The sequence below is a fragment of the Chiloscyllium plagiosum genome, chromosome 28 (genome assembly GCF_004010195.1).
Source record: "Chiloscyllium plagiosum isolate BGI_BamShark_2017 chromosome 28, ASM401019v2, whole genome shotgun sequence".
Lineage (NCBI taxonomy): Eukaryota > Metazoa > Chordata > Chondrichthyes > Orectolobiformes > Hemiscylliidae > Chiloscyllium > Chiloscyllium plagiosum.
In genome coordinates this window covers 3627059-3649878 of record NC_057737.1, presented here as the reverse complement: position 1 = coordinate 3649878, position 22820 = coordinate 3627059, and the positions used below count along the sequence as shown (strand labels likewise).

At 41.3% G+C, this 22820-nt stretch overlaps 1 protein-coding gene across 3 annotated transcripts in view; it reads right to left on the bottom strand.

Moving 5' to 3' along the window:
* bcas3 (BCAS3 microtubule associated cell migration factor) overlaps window positions 1-22820 on the bottom strand; it is a 1214579-nt gene that overhangs the window by 583601 nt on the left and 608158 nt on the right. For all 3 annotated transcript variants that reach the window (XM_043718098.1, XM_043718095.1, XM_043718097.1), the window contains exon 16: window positions 20314-20464. In XM_043718098.1, coding sequence (XP_043574033.1) covers window positions 20314-20464 — 151 coding nt within the window. The remainder of the gene's footprint in view (window positions 1-20313; window positions 20465-22820) is intronic.

Below are 22820 nucleotides of genomic sequence, written 5' to 3'. Positions count from 1 at the left end.
GGAGGAGGTGTAGTCTAGGTAGCTGTGGGAGTCGGTCGGTTTATAGTAAATGTCTGTGTCGATTCGGTCACCCGAGATAGAAATGGAAAGGTCTCGGAAGGGGAGGTAGGAGTCTGAGACGGTCCAGGTGAATTTGAGATCAGGGTGGAAGGTGTTGGTAAAATGGATGAACTGTTCAACCTCTTCATGGGAGCACGAGGCAGCGCCGATACAGTCATCGATGTAGCGGAGGAAAAGGTGGGGGGTGGTGCCAGTCTAGCTGCGGAAGATGGACTGTACCACATATCCTACGAAGAGGCAGGCATAGCTGGGGCCCATGCGGGTGCCCATGGCTACTCCTTTGGTTGGAGGAAGTGGGAGGATTGGAAAGAGAAGTTGTTCAGGGTGAGGACCAGTTCAGTAACACATTTTCAGCTCTGATCTCCAGTATCTGCAGTCCTCACTTTCTCCATAATTGATTAAAGCAAGCATCCTGGATGCCTTCTTAATTACTCTGTTAACCTGTTCTTCCAGCTTCAGGGATCTGTGGACAAGCACCCCAAGATCCCTCTGCTCCTGTGAGCTTCCTAGTGTTTTGCCATTCATCAAGTATTCCCTGGTTTTGTTCTTTTAAAGTGTTTCAACTCACATTTATCAGGGTTAAATTCCATCTACCGCTGATCTGCCATCTGACCAATCCAGTTATGTCCTCCTGTAATCTAACACACTCCTCCTCACTGTCAACCACCCAGGCAATTTTTGTGTCAACTGCAAACCTAACTACTTCCCACATTTTCATCTACATCATTTCTGAATATTACAAACAATGGAGGATCCAGCACTGATCCCTGTGGTTGTCACTGCACAGCATCTCAAGCCACACACTCTGTCTCCTATCACTGGACCAATTTTGGGTCCATCTTGCCAGGTTATCCTGGATCCCATGAGCTTTTACCTTCTTTATCAGTCTCCTATGTGGAACCTTGTCAAAGGCCTTGCTGAAATCCATATAAATTACATCAGCTGCCCTATGATCATCCAAACACTTGGATACCTCTTTGAAAAATTCTAGCAGACTTGTTAGTCATGATCTCCCTCTGACAAAAGCATGCTGACTATCCCCGATCAAACCTTACCTCTCTGAATGGAGATTAATTTTCTCCTTCAATATTTTCTCCAATAGTTTCCCTGTCATTAATTTTAGACTCACTGGTCTATAGTTCCCTGGGCTATCTCTCCCATACTTCTGGTGAAGAAGAACCGCATTAGTTGCCTGCTAGTCCTCTGATCAGAGATTGGTGGCACAGTGGCTCAGTGGCTAGCACTATTGCCTCACAGCACCTGGACCTGGGCTCGATTCTAACCTTTTTCATGATAAACTTAAAATGTCTAGTGTTGTGGTCACTATCATAAGGGTGCTCTCTCACTGTCACCTCAAACACCAATCCAGTTTCAATCCCCAGAATGAAGTCCAACACTGTACTGACCCTTGTACGACCATATATACATTGACATAAAAAGCTCTTCTGTATACACTTCAAGAAATCTACCCTGTCCAATCTTTTTATGTTATGATTGTCCCAATTAATATTGGGGTAGTTGAAAAGCCCTGATATCATTATCCTATTGTTATTTTTACATGTCTTGGTGAATTGACCACATATCTGCTCATCAATTGCCCACTGATTGCTTGTGGGTGTACAAGAGACTCCTAACAATGTGACTGTCCCCTACTTATTCAAAAGTTCTAGCCATAAAGCCTCATTTGATGACCTTCCCAAAATATCCTTGCTCCTGGGCGGCACGGTGGCACAGTGGTTAGCACTGCTGCCTCACAGCGCCAGAGACCCGGGTTCAATCCCCACCTCAGGTGACTCTCTGTGTGGAGTTTGCACATTCTCCCCATGTCTGCGTGGGTTTCCTCCCACAGTCCAAAAATGTGCAGGTTAGGTGAATTAGCCATGCTAAATTGCCCGTAGTGTTAGATGAAGGGGTAAATATACGGGAATGGGTCTGGGTGGGTTATGCTTCGACGGGTCGCTGTGGACTTGTTGGGCCGAAGGGCCTGTTTCCACACTGTAAGTCATCCTAACATGTAGGTAAATAAGTCATCAGAGGTAAAATTCAGTTTTAGCATAAAATATGTGTTCCAGGGACAAAAGATCATCTGCTTATTTAGAGATACTGTTGTCTCTTCAATATCTGTTTGGACTGTTCGCTAATTAAAGCTAATCAAATAAATAAATGAATAAATAATTGACTTGCTCCATGACATTCCAGAGGCTCTCATATTATATGCTTGATAATATTTTCAAACACTTTCCAATAGTCAAGTTAAGATTTACAGATCTAGAATTTGATTCTGTACTCCTTTTTTGAAAATATGATTCACACTTGCCTTTTTGGAAATCCTCTGAAATTTGATCTAATTCGAGTGAAAAATATCCACAAGACATAGTTGAGCCAATCAGGAATGCAGGAACACGATTAGGCTGTTCAGTCACTTGATACTGTTCCACAGTTCAGTTAGAATATTGCTGGTCTGTATCTTAGCATATTTATGCATGTTGGTTCCAAAGTCTTAATACCCTTACCTAATACTAATCTATTAATTTCAGCTCTGAAATGTTTAATTGATCTTGTATCCCATACCAGTTCTTTGAGGGGGAACTTATAGATTTCAACTATATTTTACAAGGACAATTTCCTGCTGATGTCAGCCCTGAACGGCATAGCTGTAAATTTATATTATACCATCCTTCTCCTGGACTCTCCCATCAGATTAATTACTTTTTAATCTATCCTTTCAAATCCTTTAAGCATCTTGAACACCTCAACTGGATCACCTCTTAATATTCTATATAGAAGGAAATACAAATCTCGTCAATGCAGTCCTTCCTCATAAGTTAACCCTTTGAAACCTAATGCAATTCTGGGAATCTGGCACTTTACCTGTCCATGACCAAAAATATCCTTTGAGTTGTGATGCCTCGAACAATACCTTAAATGGAGTCTAATCAGAGCTTTATATCATTGTAATATAGGTACCAACTCTTTGTACTCCAGCCGTCTTGAGATAAAGATCAACTTCTATTTTTCGTTCATAAATCTCGGACAAAACCTTCCAAAGTCAGGAATGTTAATTATATAAATTAAGGTTAAAGATGGCATTCATTAGAGGACTATTTGGGCACAAATAAAGCAACTTAAGAGAATCTTGTGATATAGAAATAGTATTCCTACCTCACAGAAAGTCTGTATCCAGCTCTCACCTGCCCTGGAGAAGGTGAAGTAAATAGTTGCAATAGATTGATTAATAATAATTGTGGAGTTTGGGGCACACTGATAGTGTCTCTACTTCTGAGCCAGGAGGTGTGATTAACCAGATTGATTTATTGTAAGGCGGTGGTGGGGGTATCTTATGGTTTAGGAATTCGAAGGTCTTGGAGTTCAATTCTCATCTCAGGATGTGATGGCCATAAATGCATGTCATAACATATCAATACTTTCCTTAATATAAAGAGACTTATCTGCATCAGTGATCATTTACAAAGTTAGAAGTATATATTTCTAATTATTTACTTTATGAATAAATCTGAAATTGAGAGAAAGAAAACTTAGTTTCCTTCTTCACCAATTTGTGGTTTGAGGTCTATGCTGTCCACTACACCTCCAATTTTGGTGTCATCTGCAAATTTACTAACTATACTTCCTATGTTCCCATCCAAATCATTTATATAAATGATGATAAGTAGTAGACCCAGAACCAATCCTTGTGGCATTCCACTGGTCACAGGCCTCCAGTCTGAAAAGCAACCCTCCACCATTACCCACTGTCTTCTATCTTTGAGCCAGTTCTATATCTAAATGGCTAGTTCTCCCTCTATCTCATGTGATCTAACCTTGTTAACTAGTCTACCATGAGGAACTTTGCTGTGTTCAGGATTCCCTCCAACAACTTGTTCACCAACGATCAGGCTCACCGTAGTTCCCTGGCTTGTCCTTATCACCTTTCTTAGTGATACCATGTTAGTCAACCTCCAGTCTTCTGATACCTCATCTGTGACTATTGATGATACATAGATCTCAGCAATGGGCCCAGCAATCACTTCCCTAGCTTACCACAGAGTTCTAGGATACACCTGATCAGGTCCAGAGGATTTATCCACCTTTCTGCATTTCAAGACATCCAGCACCTTCTCCTCTGTTGTTTGGTCATTTTTCAAGATGGTACCATCTATTTCCCTCCATTCTATATCTTTCATATCCTTCTCCACAGTAAACACTGATGCAAAATACTCATTTAGTATCTTCCTCATCTCCTGTGGCTCGACACAAAGGCTGCCTTGCTGATCTTTGAGAGGCCCTGTTTTCTTTCTCGTTACCATTTTATCCTTAATGTATTTGTAAAAGCCCTTTGGATTCTCCTTAACCCTATTTGCCAAAGCTATCCAATGTCCCCTTTTTGCCCTTCTGATTTCCTTCTTAAGTATACTCCTACTGCCTGTATGCTCTAAAGATTCACTCGATCTATCCTGTCTATACCTGACATATGCTTCCTTCTTTTTCTTAACCAAATGTTCAATTTCTCTCATCAACCAGCATACCATACACCTACCAGCCTTTTGATGGGCCAGTGGGTTTAGGAGCGGCAGATGGAGTTTAACTGAGATAAATGCGAGGTGCTACATTTCGGAAAAGCAAATCAGAGCAGGACCTAAGCTCTTAATCGTAGGGTCCCAAAGAATGTTGCTGAACAGAGAGACCTTGAAGTGCAGGTTCATAGCTCCATGAACGTAGAGTTGCAGGTAGATACAACAGTGAAGAAGGTGTTTGGTATGCTTTCCTTTATTGATTAGAGTATTGAGTACAGGAGTTGGGAGGTCATATTACAGCTGTACAGGACATTGGTTAGGCCACTGTTGGAATATTGCATGCAATTCTGGTCTCCTTCTATCGGAAAGATGTTGCGAAACTTGAAAGGGTTCAGAAAAGATATACAAGAATGTTGGCAGGGTTGGAGGATTTGAGCTATAGGGAGAGACTGAATATGCTGAGGCTGTTTTCCCTGGAGCATTGGAGGGTGAGGAGTGACCTTATAGAGGTTTATAAAATCATGAGGGGCATGGATAGGGTAAATAGACAAGGTATTTTCCCTGTGGCGGGGGAGTGCAGAGCTAGCAGGCATTGGTTTAGGGTGAGAGGGGAAAGATAGAAAAAGGACCTAAGGGGCAACTTTTTCATGCAGAGGGTAGTGCATGTATGGAATGAGCTGCCAGAGGAAGAATGAGCTGCCAGAGGAAGTGGTGGAGGCTGGCACAATTGCAGCATTTAAAAGGCATCTGGATGGGTATACAAATAGGAAGAGTTTAGAGGAATAAAGGCCAAGTGCTGGCAAATGGGACCACATTAGGTTAGGATATCTGGTCGGCATGGACGAGTTGGACCAAAAGATCTGTTTCCGTGCTGTACATCTCTCTGACTCTATGACTCTATAAAGGGGATTAGTTATCCTGAGTTATATATATATCAGTATGAGAGTCTAATTGGAACTGGCTAATGCAGTAAGTGTAGTTATGTTTCAGGTAAGCATGACTATTCTATCCTATTGACACTTATAATGTTATGATTCTCCAGAGGATGTGGACATAAAACAAACAATCTGGCAAATTTCACCATAGCTCCTATGACCTGTTTTAAATGTTGAACAAGTCAATGTAATTCTATTTACAATCTATAATAAGAAAGTTACTTGATCGTTGCAAAAGTTAATTCCACTCAGATTTCTTTTCACTGTGAGACAGCAGATTATTATTCCATGAAAACTGACCAAATATAAACCCAGCTCTCAGATGATTTAACTTCATCACTGCCTCCTGTCTGACACTTAGAAATCCTTCTTCCTGCATTCTGAGCATTGTATCAACCTTTTGTTATGTTGCAATAATCTGTTCTCATTAGATTTGAACAGAATGGGCATAAGCCCATGAAGATGACGTCCAGTGTAAGCTGATCCACAAACAGCGTGAACTGATGATAAGATAGCAAATCGTGTTAGATCCCAAATTAGTTGTAGTGCTGAACTGTATTCTGTTGGCAGTGTGGATACAGCCGGGTTTTTTTTGCATCAAAGAGAATGACCCAAATTTGCCAGGGTTCTTTAAAATATTATGTGCTATCCCTACCACATCTCTGATATTTCTGGATTGAGTTAACACTAACCTTATAACATCATCATTTCAGTTCTCAAGATATCAGTACTTTAAAGATTGAGAACTGCTGTTACCTTAGTTGCCACAGAGAGTAGTGCTAGATGAAGGTTGCCCCTCGAGCTCTTTGCTCAAGAGCTGGCAGAGATTAGTATCACATCCATGAACAAGCACAGGCTTTACAAACAATGCTTCTCTATTCAGGAGACTTGGCCCACTTGCCACAAGGATAGAAAGCACAAATAGTTGTGCATCTTTGCATCTCTTACTTGGCTCTCTTTGCCCTGCAGTTCTCAGCCTCATTTTCAAATCACTCCATATTTCCTTATCACTTTAACCTTTTCCAAACCTATAACCCTTTGAAATCACTGTGCTCTTCGAATCTGGGCCACTCAAGCATCACTATTTTACACAGTTTTACCATTGGCAGCTTTGTCTTCAGCAACCTCTAGTATTCCCTGCCAAAATCTCTTCAACTCAATAAGCCTTTAAGATCGTCTGAAAAGCTTTTGGTCACCTTTTCGTCAATTATTCAGCACTTTTTCTTTTTGACACATCCCAGCTGCTTTAACAAGAAACATAGTTTGTGGGGTATTGCCACATCCCCAGTATATTGCTACTGACTGCCTATTCTAATAACATTACAATGGGCATTTGGAGATTGTATCCAGTGCAATTCTGATACTGAGTAGCAGTCAGTAGCGAATGAGGCAAATGTGATGTGAACCACTAATTTGTCCATGAATCACTGGATCCTTAGCTAAAAGTTCAGCAATGCTGTTACAAATTATGTTACTTCCAGCAAAGCTAGATTGCCCAGCCATAACCTTAAAGACTGACAACTGCTAGAAATTTAATTGAGGTGGAGATTAGAAAAATAAATTGATTTCATTTGACATTTAATATATATATATATATATAAATGTTCCAAGTTCTAAGGAAGGGTCACTGGACCTGAACATTAACTCTGATGTCTCTCCACAGATGCTGCCAGACCTGCTGAGCTTCTCCAACAATTTCTGCTTTGTTTCTAAATTTTTCAACTTGGGTTGTCAATAGTGAGTTTCTACAACTGCCAAGTAGACAACTCTTTGTCATTAGCAGTGTAAGACATTGAACATTTTACTAAACTTTCATTCTTTGAAACACCTTTATTACCAGGTGATAAAAAGAATTGCTGTAAATAAATTGTCTGAATAGCTCAATAAATGTTATTGATTTTCAATAAAACATGGATCTGTGGATCGTGGAGATCTATAACAAAAATAGAAATTACTATTTTTGTTCTAGATTTTCAACTTTGCCACCTAACATAATTTCTGTCTCAAGATTAACTATATCATGTCCCAAATTCCAACCAATGTATCTTCTATTACTTTTTGCAGCATGTGGTTGATTTGTGCAAACGCTCCAGCCCTTTAAATATTTTTGGGCAGCTGAGATTATCCTGTGGCTTCAAGTGACCAACTGTGCTCAACCTGTGCAGAAGCTGTTCTTTTGCTACTGCGATGCAGTTTGAGAACATTATGAGAAAGAACAACCACAATTCTTCCATTTGCAATCCTAAATAAAGCTTTTTCCCATGTCTATTATAACTACACTTTTACGATTTTTACTGCTTAGTCCTTGGCATACAATTTGCTATGATATTTCTGAAGCTGTCTGACATTTGATGACCTTGACTTCATTTGTTTCCATTCTGATTGGTACTCTTCCCTATCCAATTGCGGTCAGAGCATTGTCAGCATTGGCTTTGCTTCCTGCCCCATTTTTCACTTTTGGAATTCCCTCAGAGATCTATCCTTTACCTTCTCCTCATATATGTATAATGATGAAACCCAGCTTAGCCTCTCCAGTATTTCAAAACTATTCCCCACCAGAACTTTTTTTTTGGCTAAACCCCGAATAGTAAAGCCATTCTCTTTGGTCACCATCACAAACTTTGTAAAATGCTCATCATTTCCTTCCTGGCCTGTTCCTCAGATTGAATCAAATTGTCCACAACCATTATGTCTTATTCAACACTGAGCTGAGCTTCTAGCTCCTTATTATCTCCAATATAAAAACCTCCAAGTTCCACTTCTGCAGCACTACCCATTTCCTTTCATGTCTTAGTTCAACTACTTTTCAAACTCTCATTCCTAAATTTCAACCCTCAAGTTCAACTATTCCAATGCTCTCCAAGGCAGCCCCCCCTCCCCATACACCCTTCCCCCGCCCCACCCTACCCCACCCTTGCTCCATAAAAATCAGTTCTTCTAAAATTCAGCTATCTGTATCTTACTTTGGATCATGTCCTACTCAACCAGCATTCTTATGATGCTGACCTATATTGATCCTGTCCCCCAATACATCCAAATTCCCATCCTCAGATCTTTCACAATCTCATCCTGTCCCAGCTCAGGCAGCATGGTGGCTCAGTGGTTAGCACTGCTGCCTCACAGTACCAGGGTCCCAGGTTCACTTCCAGCGTTGGGTGACTGTCTGTGTGGAGTTTGCACGTTCTCCCTGTGTCTGCATTGGTTTCCTCCCACAGTTCAAAGATGTGCAGGTCAGGTGAATTGGCCATGCTAAATTGCCCATATTGTTAGGTGCATTAGTCAGAGGGAAATGGGTCTGGGTGGATTACTCTTCAGAGGGTGGGTATGGACTTGTTGGGCTGAAGGGCCTGTTTCCACATTGTAGGTAATCTAATTTCCATGACCTCCTTTAGCCCTGTTCCTCTGTCAAAACATTATGCTCCTCCAACATTAGCTCATTGTGTACCCTATCACACTCCCAACATTGAAAACTGTGCCTAACCTTGTCAATATTTTCGAAAGCTATTTCCAAAAATCCTCTGCCCAACTGTAACTTTTTCCTCCCTTAAGAGATTAGTCAAGGTAACGGTGAAATAAATTGAAATAACTCCACGGAGCCTGGTATTGCATCATAAAGTCACCCTTTATTTACACATGAACAGTCCTTAACTTAGTACTGCCTCATACAGAGTCAGACACCAGAGTCTCAGTATTTCTGACACTCACTCTTTTTGTTTCACAGCCAGAGCTTCATGTTTAGACCAGATTAACAGTCCCAGTCATGGAACTCATATTCTGTGAGATCTACCTGGCTTACCTCGTCACAATCATTTACATCCATCCCCGTCTGAGTCTGTAGACATAAGCCAGTCGTTTCTCTAGGAGAAAAGTGTTTTAGCACAGGGTCAGGTTCCTCTGACTTGATAACTGATGTGGGAGTTGTGAAATGTGTGGGAGCTTGCCTCTCGTGCCAAGAGCGCCTCTGTAAATTTTTCTTCCAGTGGCTATATCTGTCATGCCCATCACTGATTCAGAGGGCTTGACAATGTCTGATGGAGAGGGGAATCTGCAGTTCTGGCAGCACTTCTGAGGGGCATGGCACGTTTCTCTCCCACACCATTTGCAAATTCTCAGCTTTCATATGGTCCACATGCTTATTCATGATCGTTACACCTACACCGTCAGGTCAACTATGTCTCTTACCCTTGCTGGGCCCTTTCTGTGATCCTTACACTAACTCCATCCCTGTATCAGATGTCTCTCTCTCAGTTAGCGGAGTCTTGGGTAGAACATTGGAGTTCCTGATACCATTTCATCACCCCCCCCCACCCCCGGTCTTCCCTCACTTAACCTGGTGCAGAATCTTCTACTCATTAGCAACTCTGCCAATACTATCTTTTTGGTTGCATGTGAGGCAGTGCGAGAATCGAACAAGACCATGACAACCTCAATCCAGCCTTCAAAGGTGAGACTGCTCTTTCTGGCATGCCATTGGATTATGTGTAGTATGGAGGCATCCTTATATGTAAAATCCCATTTAACTTTAAGACATAACCAAAAGCACTGATGGTAAACAATGGCTCATTACCTGTGACCAACACTTCCAGGACTCCATGTGCTGCAAAAGATATGCACAACGTTTCTGTCATTGTCCCAGAGTTTGATGAATGTTCCCTATTCACATCCAACCACTTAGAGTGGATATCCACAATGACTACAAACATTGAATTCATGAAAAGTCTTATATAGTTGACGTGCAACTGAGTCAATATCTGGCTATTCCCACGAATGTGGGGGAGCTACTGGCAGTAATTTTTGTCCTAGTTGACACTCAGGACACTGCCCCACCAATATGGCTATGTCTGTGTCTAGACCTGGCCACCCCAGACAAAACATCTCAATAACATCTTCATTTTGGATATCCTGTATGAAACTGGTGGAGTTCAGCCAGTATTTGAAGGCGACTTTTGCTCAGGACAATCCCTCTTGCACCCATAATAATATGCATCCTTTACCATGAGCTGGTCTCTCTGGGTCCAAACAGGTTTCAATTCTAGTTGTGATGGTCCTTTGGTTTCACAAATCCCTACCAGTTGTTTCAGTTTGGAAAGGATTGGATCTTTCTGTGCCCAAAGTCTGATATTGTCAGCTGTGACAATAGCTGTCACAGAAAATGTAATAACATTATAGACTCTTCCATTGGGACCACGAGTGGTGTATTGCTAATGGGAGGTGGCTCAATGCATTGCTCTCGCTACTGGGCCTCCCAGACAGTGTTGTAATTATAAACACTTAGTATTAGAGACCGGTGCTGAATGCGGCCTGAAGCTATGGGAAGTATGAGATTTTGGTCCTCGATTATCATGGCTTTTCACCCATAAAGATTTGATGGAAATTCCTGACTCCAAATATGATCACCAATCCTTCTTTTTCTACCTCGGAGTATTTACACTCTGCATCAGTCAAAGTCCTAGATGCATAAGCTGTTGGGCGTTCATCTCCATTGGGCCACCTATGTGCTAATAATACCCCGACGCTGTATAGGAAGGCATCGCATATTAATTCCAGATCTTGCTTGGGATCATAATGTGCCAACACCAGGATAATAGATATTTCATTACTTCACTGAAAGACAGTCTATGAGACCATTTCCAAGGCCAACTCTTTTTTTAGGAGTTGATGCAAAGATGCCAGGATGGATGTTAGATTATGCATCAACTTTCCATAATAATTCACCAGCCCAAAAAATGATCTAAGCTCCTGGACAGACATGGGAGCTCGGACATCTTTGACGACCCTCACTTTATTTTCCAACAGGTGTAACCTGGTCTTGTCAACTCTGTAGCCCAAGTAGATCACTCCGTTGGCCTTGTACACACACTTTTCCCTTGTTCGGCATATGGCTGCCTTGGAAAACTGCCTTGGGACTATATCGAAATTCTCTAAATATTCCCTATTTGTTTTCCCTGTTATCAGGACCTCATATATATAAATGGCAACCTGAAGCAGACATTGCATAAAAATTGAATAAGCTGATGTTACCCAAATGGTAGTCTCATATATTGGGACAAGCTCTTATAGGTAATAGTTGTAGCATACCTCTGGGAATCCTGGTCTAAATGCAACTGAAAGTAAGCATGGCTTACGTCCAGCTTTGTGAAGGACAGGCCCCCTACCAGCTTAATGCAGAAATCCTCTATCAAGGGATTGAGTATTTATACAGCTGCAAAAAACAGTTGACCATTTGTTAAAAATCCCACAAAGGCTAGCCGATGGTGTGCTCATTCTGTGAACTGGACTGGTTTGATGATTCCTTCACTTTTGAGCCTTCAGATTTCTGCCTCTACTTTTGCCCATAAGGCAAATGGCCCTGTACAGCTCTTGCTGAATCACAGAATGGTTTCCTGGTCAACATGCAAACTGGTCCTGACTTTCCTGGAAGACTTCCATGTATTTAATTAGGATTTCACTCCGGCAGCCATTTTCTAATTGAAAAATATTGAGCCAATCCAGGTGAATCTCTCACAACTAATTTTGTCCTGTTAGACATGAGCCCGAAAATTTTACTATTTACACTTGTAACTGAACCAGCTGCTTTTCCTAATAAGTTGTTCCCTAAATCTGTAAAGGTTCCCCAGTACAGGTTCTCAGCCAGCTGAGATCTTACAAACATTAAGGGCTGGACTCATAGAGTCATGGAGTCATAGAGAAGTACACGTCTCCTGAGAGACTTTTATTAAAAACTGGTTCTGCGATTATTGATACAGCTGCGTCAGTATCAACCACCATAGAACATCATTGGATGCCCATTTAACCAAACATTTATCTTGATTTTGATGTTGCTGAGCAATTTAACTGTTTCAAACCAGATAAAGGTGGATTTTCCAGGGTATGAACTCTAATGGATACTGGCCTACGAGTTAATTTACTCAACTTAGGTCTCAAGTTCACATACCAGCAACAACTACAATGGCTTCCTTTGGGATTTTGCTGTGGGCAGCCCTCAAGTCCCTCCAATCAGGATATGTCCTGAAAGAGGCTATACAATTGCCTGCACTCAAGTGATTTTCCTCACGCTCAGTAAGACTGGTGAAGGTGTCCACTTCCTTCTGAATACCCTGCAACTCATATGCTCCACTTGCTGCACTTTTCAAATTATAAAACCATTTGTAGTATCTGTTTGAAGTCCAGTAATGCTTCAGCTAGCAGGTGTTTTTGCTTGGTTGCATCATTAATCCCACATATTGGACAATCTCTCTACATTTCATTAAAGTTTAAACAAAATTCCCAGGCTTTTGCCAGCCTTCTTAATCTACAGATTTCCTTGGTTCTCGAATTGTTGAGTATAAGATATGATCTATGAAAAACAGAGGAGGCTTGGGATTATAATATTCCTCAAATACATCAGTTAAGGCTTGAAAGATTTTAGCATCTGGTACCTTATGAAAAGTTAGATCCCTAATGACAGAAAAAGCTGCGACTCCACAGATTGTCAGGAAAATTACTTGTTTTTATCTGCCACAATGTCATTTGCCCAGAAAAAAAAATACATTTTTTCCACAAACAAGGCCCAGTCTTCAACGGCACGGTCAAATACATCAAGCTTCCCAAACAAAGGCATGATGTCAGAAATGTTTACCCCAACTCAAAGATGGCTACTGTGAACGAGTTTCTTCAGGGTCATGCTTTACTCGTGTCACCACTGACATAACTCCACAGAGGTCAGTATCCAGTCACCAAGTCAACTTTTATTTACACATGAACAGCCCTTGACTATAGTACTGCTGCATACAAAGTCAGGCACCAGAGTGTCAGTATCTCCAACACTCACACTTTTTATATGTTAGCCAGGGCTCCCAGACTGGATCAGAATCACTACAGAGTTGTAGAGTCATATAGCACAGAAACAGACATGTCTATGCCGACCAGATTTTCTAAACTGAACTGGTCCCTTATGACTGCCTATGGCAAATATCCCTCTAAATTCTTCTTTTCCATGTACATATCTAAATGTCTTTTAAATTTTGTAATTGTACTCACTTCTACCAATTCCTCTTGCAGTTTGTTCCAGATATGCACCACTGTCTGGGTGAAAAGGTTGCCTCTCAAGTCCCTTTTAAATCTTGCCCCTTTGACCTTAAACCTATGCCCTCTAGTTTTAGACTTGCCTACTCTGCCGAAACGACCTTGGCTATTCACCGTATCTATACCTCTCATGAGTTTATAAACCTCGATAAGTTCACCCTCGGCCTCCTGCACTCGAGGGAAAAAGTCCCAGCCTATCCAGCTTCTCCTTATAACTCAAACCCTCCAGTCTCAGTAAAATCCTTTTAAATGTTTTCTGCACCATTCCCAGTTTAACAACAGTTTTCCTATAGCCGGGAGATCATAATTGTATGCTGTACTCCAAAAGTGGCCTCACCAATTCTTGTGAACAACTGAAACATGATGTCCCAACATTTGTACTTAATGCTCTGACCAATGAAGACAAATGTATTAAACACCTTCTTCACCATCCTGTCTACCTGCGATGCAACTGACAAGGAACTGTGTACCTGTATCCCTAAGTCTCTTTGTTCGAATACAATATCCATAATCCTACCATTACTTGCTTTGTCTTACCAAAATGCAACATCTCTCAGTTATTTAAATTGAACTCCATCTGCCACTCCTCAGCCCATTGCACCAGCTGATCAAAATCTCATTGTACACTTAGATAACATTTTTATTGTCCATTATACCACCAATTCTGATGTCATCCACAAACTTACTAACCATGTTTCCTATATTCTCATCCAAATAATTTATATGAATGACAAACAACAGTGGACAGCACCAGTTCTTGCAGCACACTGCTGGTTACAGGCCTCCAGTCCAAACGACAACCCTCTATCTCCTATCCCCAAGCCAATTTTGTATCCAATTGGCTAGCTCTCCCTGGATCCCATGTGCTCGTTCATCATTCCTGATGAACGGCTTATGCCGGAAACATCGATTCTCCTGGTCCTCGGATGCTGCCAGATTTGCTGTGCTTTTCCAGCGCTACACCATTCGACTCTAATCTCCAGCAACTGCAGTCCTCAATTTCTCCCGTGTGACCTAACCTGACTAAACAGTCTACAATGCAGAACCTTGTTGAAGGCCTTTCTAAGGTTCACGGAGACAACATCTACTATTCTTCATTCATCAATCTTCTTGGTCACCTCTTCAAAAAATTCACTCAAGTTTATGAGATACAAATTCCCAATTACAAAGCCATGCTATCATTGCCTTTCCAAATGCATGTAAATCATGTTCTCAGAATTCCATTGAACAATATGCCCACCACAGATGTCAGGCTCACTGGTCTATAGTTCCCTGGCTTTTTCTTACAGCCTTTGTTAAATAATGGCACAAGACTTTCCACTCTCCAGTCTTCCAGCACCTCACCCGTGGCTGCCGATGAAACAAGTATCTCTGCTAGGGACCTCACAATTTCTTTCTTAGCTTCCCACAATATTCTGGGAAACACCTGAGCAGATCCGGCATTTTACCTACCCTTACGCATTTTCAGACCTCCAGCACCTCCTCTTCTGCAATGTGGATTCTTTTCAATACATCACTATTTATTTCCCCAAGTTCCTTAGCTTCCATATCTCTCCCCACAGTAAATACTGACAAAATATTCGTTTAGTATTTCATCCACCTCCAATGATTCCATACATAGATCTTCAAGAGGCCCTATTCTCTCCCCGGTTACTCTTTTGTGCTCAATGTATTTGTAGAGTCCCTTTTAATTCTTCTTAACCTACCTGTCAAAGCAGTCTCACATCCCCTTTCTGCTCTCCTGACTTCCTTCATAAGTATACTCCTACTGCCCGTATATTCTTCTAAGGATTCACTTGATCCCTGCTGTCTATACCTGACATATGTCTCCTTCTTTTTCTTGACCAGAGCCTCAATATTTCTAGTCATCCAGTGTTCCTTATTCTCGCCAGCCTTGCCCTTCACACCGGCAGAAACACATTTTCTCTGAACTCATGTTAACTCACTTTTGAAAGCCTCCCACTTGTCTGTCATTCCTTTGCTTGCGAACAGCCTCCACCAGAGTCGAAAAGTGTGGTGCTGGAAAAGCATACCAGGTCAGATAGCCATGGGCCTATGCCCGAAATGTCGATTCTCCTGCTCTTCTGATGCTGCATGCCCTGCTGTGCTTTTCCAGCGCCACTCTGACCTCCAGCATCTGCAGTCTTCACTTTTTCCTAACAACCTCCACCAGTCAACTTTTGAAAGTTGCTGTCTAACACCATCAAAATTGGCCTTGCTTCAATTTCGAACTTTAAGTTTTAAACATGGCCTATCCTTTTCCACAACTATTTTAAAACCAATATAATTATGGTCACTGCTCCCAAAGTGCTGTCCCATTGTCACCTCAAGCACTTATCCCTCCTTATTTCCCAAGAGAAGGTTGAGTTTTGTTCCTTCTCCAGTAGATACATCTATATATTGACAAAGATAATTTTTTTGAACACACTTAACAAATTTCTCCCCATCCAAGTCCTTAACACTATGGCAGTCCCATACTAGGTTAGGAAAGTTAAAATCCCCTATCATTACAACCTAATTATTCTTACAGATATAATCACAGTCATATAGCATAGAAACAGACACTTCTGTCCAACTAGTCCACACGGACCATGTTTCCAAATCAAACTAGTCCCACCTGCTTGTGTTTGGCCCATATCCCTCCAAACCTTTCCTATTCACATACTTATCCAACTGTCTTTACCCATTGTAACTGTACCTGCATCCACCACTTCCTCTATTGCACACACTAACTACTGTCTGAGTAAAACAGTTGCCCCTTATGTCTTTTTGAAATCTTTTTCTTTTCATATTAAAAATATGCTCCCTAGTTTTTAATTCCCCCACCTTAGGGAAAAGACCTTTGCTATTCACCTTATCTATGCCCCTCTATAAGGTCATCCCTCAACATCCTAAGCTCCAGTGAAAAAAAGCCTACCAGCCTATTTTTATAAGTGAAACCCTCCATCTCCTTACATATTTGCTCCTCCATTTCCCATTGACTATTGGGGGGGGGCTGAATTCCATGAAGGTATTTATCCCCTTATTTCTCAATTCCACGCATATAGCTTCATTGTACAAGTCCCGAGGAATGTCCTCTACAAGTACAACCATGATGTTTTCCCTCATCAAAAACGCTACTCTCCCTCATCTCTTGCCTCCTTTTCTATCATTTCTACAGCACATACATGCCAGAACATTGAGTTGCCAGTTTTGTCCCTCCCTCAGCCATGTTTCTGTAATAGCTATGATAACCTATTGCACATTTCCATCCATTCACTGGTTTCATCTGCTTTACCTGTCAGGCCTCTTGCATTGAAATAAATGCAGTTTAATTCATCAGTCTTTCCTCATTCTCTGTCATGCTCTTGCCTGCCTCGTCCATTTAACTTGCTCCCTTTAACTTCTGTACCAATCTTCTCTCTTTTCTCACTGCTGTTAAGGTCGACTTCCAACCTACACCCCTACAACCCCAGCTCGTTTAAAGCTTCTTGAATTCGTATTGGTTGGGGAAAAGACGTTAGCCTCTTTAACAGGAATAATCCTTACTCTTTCAGTCGTGTGAATCTTTTTGTTTCCTTCATGTGTGGACTTTGGACAAAAAAGGAAGATACTGCTTTAACCAAAGGAGACTATGCAAGGAGATGGCTGCAATTTCAAAAGTCACATTCACTGGAGCACATTGTGAGTTGTATACAATGTTGCATTTTTCCTGGAACAGTGTGAGTGGCAGGTACCATGGAGCTGGTGAGTTCTGCAAAAAGGGAAAACTGCTTGGCACCAATGTACTGACTGGCTCCTAACCATGGCTTGTGTTGAACTAGTGCGGCAGAGAACCAGCCAAAGATAAAGCAACAAAAAATCTGTGTCTCTCCTCGTGTGGAGGTACCTGTAAGACGCCAGTAATAGCTAGCTCTGTCTTTTATTCACTCTTCTCTGTAAATACGTTTTGAAGGAGGAATAAGATGCCTTCAAACCAAAGTGAAAGGACAAATTCTCAATCAGTGAATAAAAGAGAGCATCAGCATGCAAACAAACTTGTATTAACAACAAAGAACTAAAATTGGAAGGAACTAATAGAACCAAATAATCACTTCCTGTGGTCCCGATTGGTGCTGTTGACCTGTGTTTCCCTGATACATTTTCCCCCTTACCACCCTTAACATCCATGCCTTCTGTGTCTGACTGACTAGGAGAAAGTGAGGGTTGAGAGTGTGCTGCTGGGAAAGTACAGCAGGTCAGGCAGCATCCGAAGAGCAGGTGAATCGATGTTTCGAGCATAGTCCTTTCATCGGGAATGAGGTTTGTGGGCCAGGGTCTGAGAGACAAATGGAAGGGGTGGTGGGGTTAGGAGTGAGGTAGGTGAGAAATGGATAGGTGGATAAAGGTGGGGGAGGAGGTGATAGGTCAGAAGGGGGGAGTGATAGACAGGTCCGGAGGGCGGTGCCGAATTGGAGGCTTGGGACTGGGATAATGTGGGGGGAGGGGAAATGAGGAAGCTGTTGAAATCCACATTTATCCACATATTCCCAAGGCAGAATATGAGGCATTCCTCTTCCAGGTGTCGGATGGTAACGGTTTGGTGGTGGAGGACGCCCAGGACCTGTATGTCCTTGACGGAGTGGGAGGGGGAATTGAAGTGTTCAGCCACGGGGCGGTGATGTTGGTGGATGTGGGTGTCCCAGACATGCTCTCTGAAACGATCTGCAAAAAGGGGTCCTGTCTCCCCGATGTAGTCTTGATGGAATGGGAGGGGAAGTCGAAGTGTTCAGCCAGTCTGACCGATTGTCCAGGGGAGATTTGAAAAGGGGCAGCATTAAATTATAAAATTTGTTTTACAGTAGCAATTCATACTTCCTCATTTCTAATTGGTTAAAGAAAATTTGTTATGAATAAAATTATTTTCTTGCGAAATGCAGAAACCTGAAGGGCATTTTTCTTTTAACCTGGGGACTTTGGACTGTTGACTAATTCTTTTCACACTTGTGATGTGGTAATAGTGCAGCAGCATGATTTCCGGTGCACAACCCAGTGAAATCTAAAGGTAGTGCCATAAAATATCCAACATCCATATGAATAGTTACATGAAACATGGGTGTAAAGTTGCAGTCAAAAGCAGACTGCAAAATTAATTAACTCCCGCAGTACTTTTTAAGTAATGCCATACTCTGAAACTATCCATTCTGAGTTTTCTTGTCCTTAACTTTTGGGCCTCCCCTAAGGTGCTATCTGCCTGCAACATTCCAGTGCTCTCTCGGAATTGCACCATAGATTAGACTGTTAAATCCTGAAACAAGATTCAAAGCCACAGCCCTGACTGACAATACATTAAGGGTGATTATCAATTGAGTCAAGCTGACACTATCATACGAATGAGTTAAGTGTGCCGATGTATACTTCTAAAATAGAAGAAATATCATATAACTTGTCAATACTTTTGTTTTCCTCCTGTTAAGAACATTTTACACAGAGTCATGCAAGTGTTATAGTACAGGATACTCTTCAGCCCATTATGTCTGTAGTTGCTCTGCAGTGAGCATCTCACTATGCGTAAACAACCTCCACATTTTACTCCTGAAATTCTCCATATGATAAAAGAGCTAGACAAGTGTAATGGACAACAATTCATTTCTGGTCATGTCTTTGTCTCACCAAACCCCAACATCTGACATAGAAAGATGTTTTTAGAAGCTGGAAATGCCTGACATAAGCAGCATCAGACTGCCTAATATTTTGGGTATAAATCCTTCATCAGAGTCCAATTTACTTAGTAACTGATAACTACAGAAATATTTTGCCGCAACCCTTTCTTCTTCTGCTTCTTCTACACATTAGTAAACTTGTAGAATTATATATAAATGTATAAAAATCCAGTATAAAATGTCGGGGCCAACATGTTGTTTTCAAACACATGAAAAATAGGGGTTTCAAGTTTCATCCAGCAGTCTCATGCCATCTCACTGCACAAATTAGTTGCATCAAAAATTATTATTCTGAATTAAGAAAAATGAATTAATGCTCAGCTGTCACCACTTAATCAGAGTTCTGATGAAGGTCATTTGGCTGAAACCCTTACTCATCCCATCTGACCCCATCAAGATTCTGACCAAATTCTAATTTTATTTTGCATTGTTGTGCTAACCTACAATGATGAGAATAAAGAGAAATCAAATGGAAGCATGAGGATCTATATGACAGGAAAAGACCACTGCAGGCAATTGTGAAGCTTTTGTAAGTTCTAAGCAAAAAAAAAGTTGCTTTTCAATCTCTAAACCCTATAATCTACCAAACTGCATTTTAACACCATCTGCCTATGGCAGTCTGCTGCATACACTATATTTTATACCATCATGTTTTTTCTTTAAACTACCACATGTTTCACTGATGATGCATTTAGTGCTGCCTCAAAATTAATTGATTCCTGTCATGCATTTAAGTAACCAGCATACCCTGCAGATTATATATTTTGAACTTTCTTGTTATTAACTTTTAGGCGTCCATTAAAGGTGCCGCCTGCACTTGTTCTGCCTTTTAAAATTGTCAGAACACCAATATAGCATAGGACATGTGCAGTATATAGTCAAATGTAGTAGAGCTTATTGTGGTGGAAAATGCATTTAAGACTGCCTTGTCATTTATTCAATTTGCGTGTGGATTTGCTGAGCAAGCGTGACTGGTGTCTATACATATGTTTTATGTTAATCTGTTTGGTTGCTTGTGCTACTAAAATCATACTGGAAACTTAAGTCAAAATCCATTACCCTGTACGCTTCGTGATGGTTCCCAGTGTCATAGGTTGTTTGATCTGCGCCAGGGGCAAGACAATCGTCAGAGTTGGGATTGGTGAGAGCCGTGGATTTCCTAGGTTGTTGTTTGTGAAGCTGTTGTAACTGTCCTGGTTGCTCAGTTTGTCTGCAAAATACAGAGAGAAAGAAATTAAGATTATTCCCGAGAACTACCGAACTACCAGGAAACTGAGCTATTTCTCTGAACAATGGGCTGCTGATAAAGTCCGTTTCCCTTTAATATTAAACATAATATCTATTTCAACTGAGATGGTTAACTCCTTCAGCACTGAATACACTGCCACCCCTAGTGGTTCAGTTGGCAGATGCAGGGTAGAGTGCTTTAAGTGATACTGTTTCAAATGTGTTTAATATTAAGCCACATTGGCATGCAGTTATTTCAATGGATTTACTCCTGGCAGCAGCCTAGGTCCATACTGCTCACACTCAATTCAAAGTGAAGGGGCTGAAAAGTTAAGTCAGAACTCAGCAGCTGCAATGGCTTCTACAGTCAATGGCTGGATGGTGTTCTCACAATTAACTCAGTAGAACAAATTCTGAAATGGACTGCAGGCTCCTTTGTTTTGTTGTAATGGTTCTTCAGGTTGTAGCACCTGGTAGCATGGTTCAATACAATGGTTTGCCATACTCCATCTCCCTGTTGAGAGTCCTCTCTCTAATGGCATCTCCTAAAATTCTGCCTCGAGGTGTTCTGCACAAGATGGTTGTTCACAATCTGTTCCACGCAGATCAAAGCTTAAAGTGGTTGGTATCTCAAAGCTGGTGAATCATACTTCCCTATTAGATATAAGGCATACCAATCCATTGTAACACAACTGAGGTAATTAACTTTATAATGATCTCAGCCATTAGTTTGTTGACTTTCAAAGTCAGTTTGTAGTGAGCTAGGAAGAGCTATTTACACATCCAGGAGAACTACTGGTTTTCAGTTTACCCTTGGAAATGTTCACTCTGTTTCAAAAGACCTCTTGTGATGTCTTCCTGAGATGAGCACAGTTTAGCATCAATGCCAGCTAAAGTCCACTTCTGCGAGCCAAAATGTAAGAAAATCCTTCTCCTTCACCCCATGCTTCTGCCAGCATGCCGTCTCTCTCTCTCTCTCTCTCTCTCTCTTTCTGTGGTCTTCTGCAAGCACTGACAGGTTCTCTTCCTAAACTAGTGAACCAATTCGGTTCTTATGATAATCAAGCAAATTTCATGGTTTCTTCTATTCCCCCCCAAAGCCCAGTAAATTAACAGATTCATTTAGCTTGACCTTACCACCTGTCTGTGTTGATTTGTGGGTTCCCTCTCAGTTTTGTTTTTATGTTTTAATTCAGGTTAATTCAAGGCGATGGGCTGTGGAAGAACCAATAAGAGTACTCAATGAATGGCAGACACTAGGAAGCTAAAGAGAAACAATGGAATCTCAGGGTGCTTGTCCACAGATCCCTGAAGGCAGCAGAGCAGTTTAATAAAGTAGTTTATACACATTCAGGGGCTTGCCTTTATCAGTCAAGGCATAGATTATAAGCAGGAAGGTTATTTTGAAGCTGTCGAGGATTTTGGTTAAACCACAGTTAGAGAACTGTGTGAAGTTCTGGTTTCCACGCTTAGGAAGGATCATATTACATTGGAGATGCACCAGGTTGTTACATAGGATGGAGCATCTTAGCTACAAAGACAGACTGAGTAAGTTCAGTTTGTTTCTTTGGACCACAGAAGATTGTGGGGAGGTCATGATAGCGACAATTAAGATTATGAGGGGCACAGACAGGGTAGATAGACAGTAGCTGCTCCCCTTATTTGAAGCTTCCAATTTGGCAGCTGTGAAGCAAGACTGCCTCCTGCCCAAAACCCAGTAAGAGGCAGTTCACTCTGTTTTTTCTCTTTCTTTTTCAACATTCTCTGTGATTGGCTGACCAGTACTGATCCTCCCTTGATTGACCAATTCACATCCAACCAGCTGCCAGTCCCTGAGCACAAAAACATCTTGGTGTGGGTTTATCTACAGTGTTCTTACAGCAGTGATTAACCTGCAGTATCTTTACAGGCCAGGTTTGTTCTCTCTTTTTTCAAAACATGTGACTATTCCAAGTTCAAAATTCAATTCCCAGCTGCAACTCAGCACTAAGCTAAAAATGAGAAAAAAGGAAAAATAATGATCGTCTCAACATTTAGTAACAATCACACAGATTACATTTTTATATAAACAAACTAATTGATTCTTCATTAGAACACAATGTGATCAATCATATCACTTAAGAGAAATGCAGCATAAAAGGATTCAGATTTAAAATGGACTTGGTCATGGCACGCAATGGGTGAGTTAAAGCTAAAAAAAGATCTTAGAGTTCTTTTTTCCTCACTTCCTATTATTCATTCTCAAGGTAAGAACATTGCTGGCGATGCCAGTATTTGTTGCATTTCTCCATTCTCCATGTGCGTGAGCAGATGGTCTTGAACACTGCTTCTTGGACAAT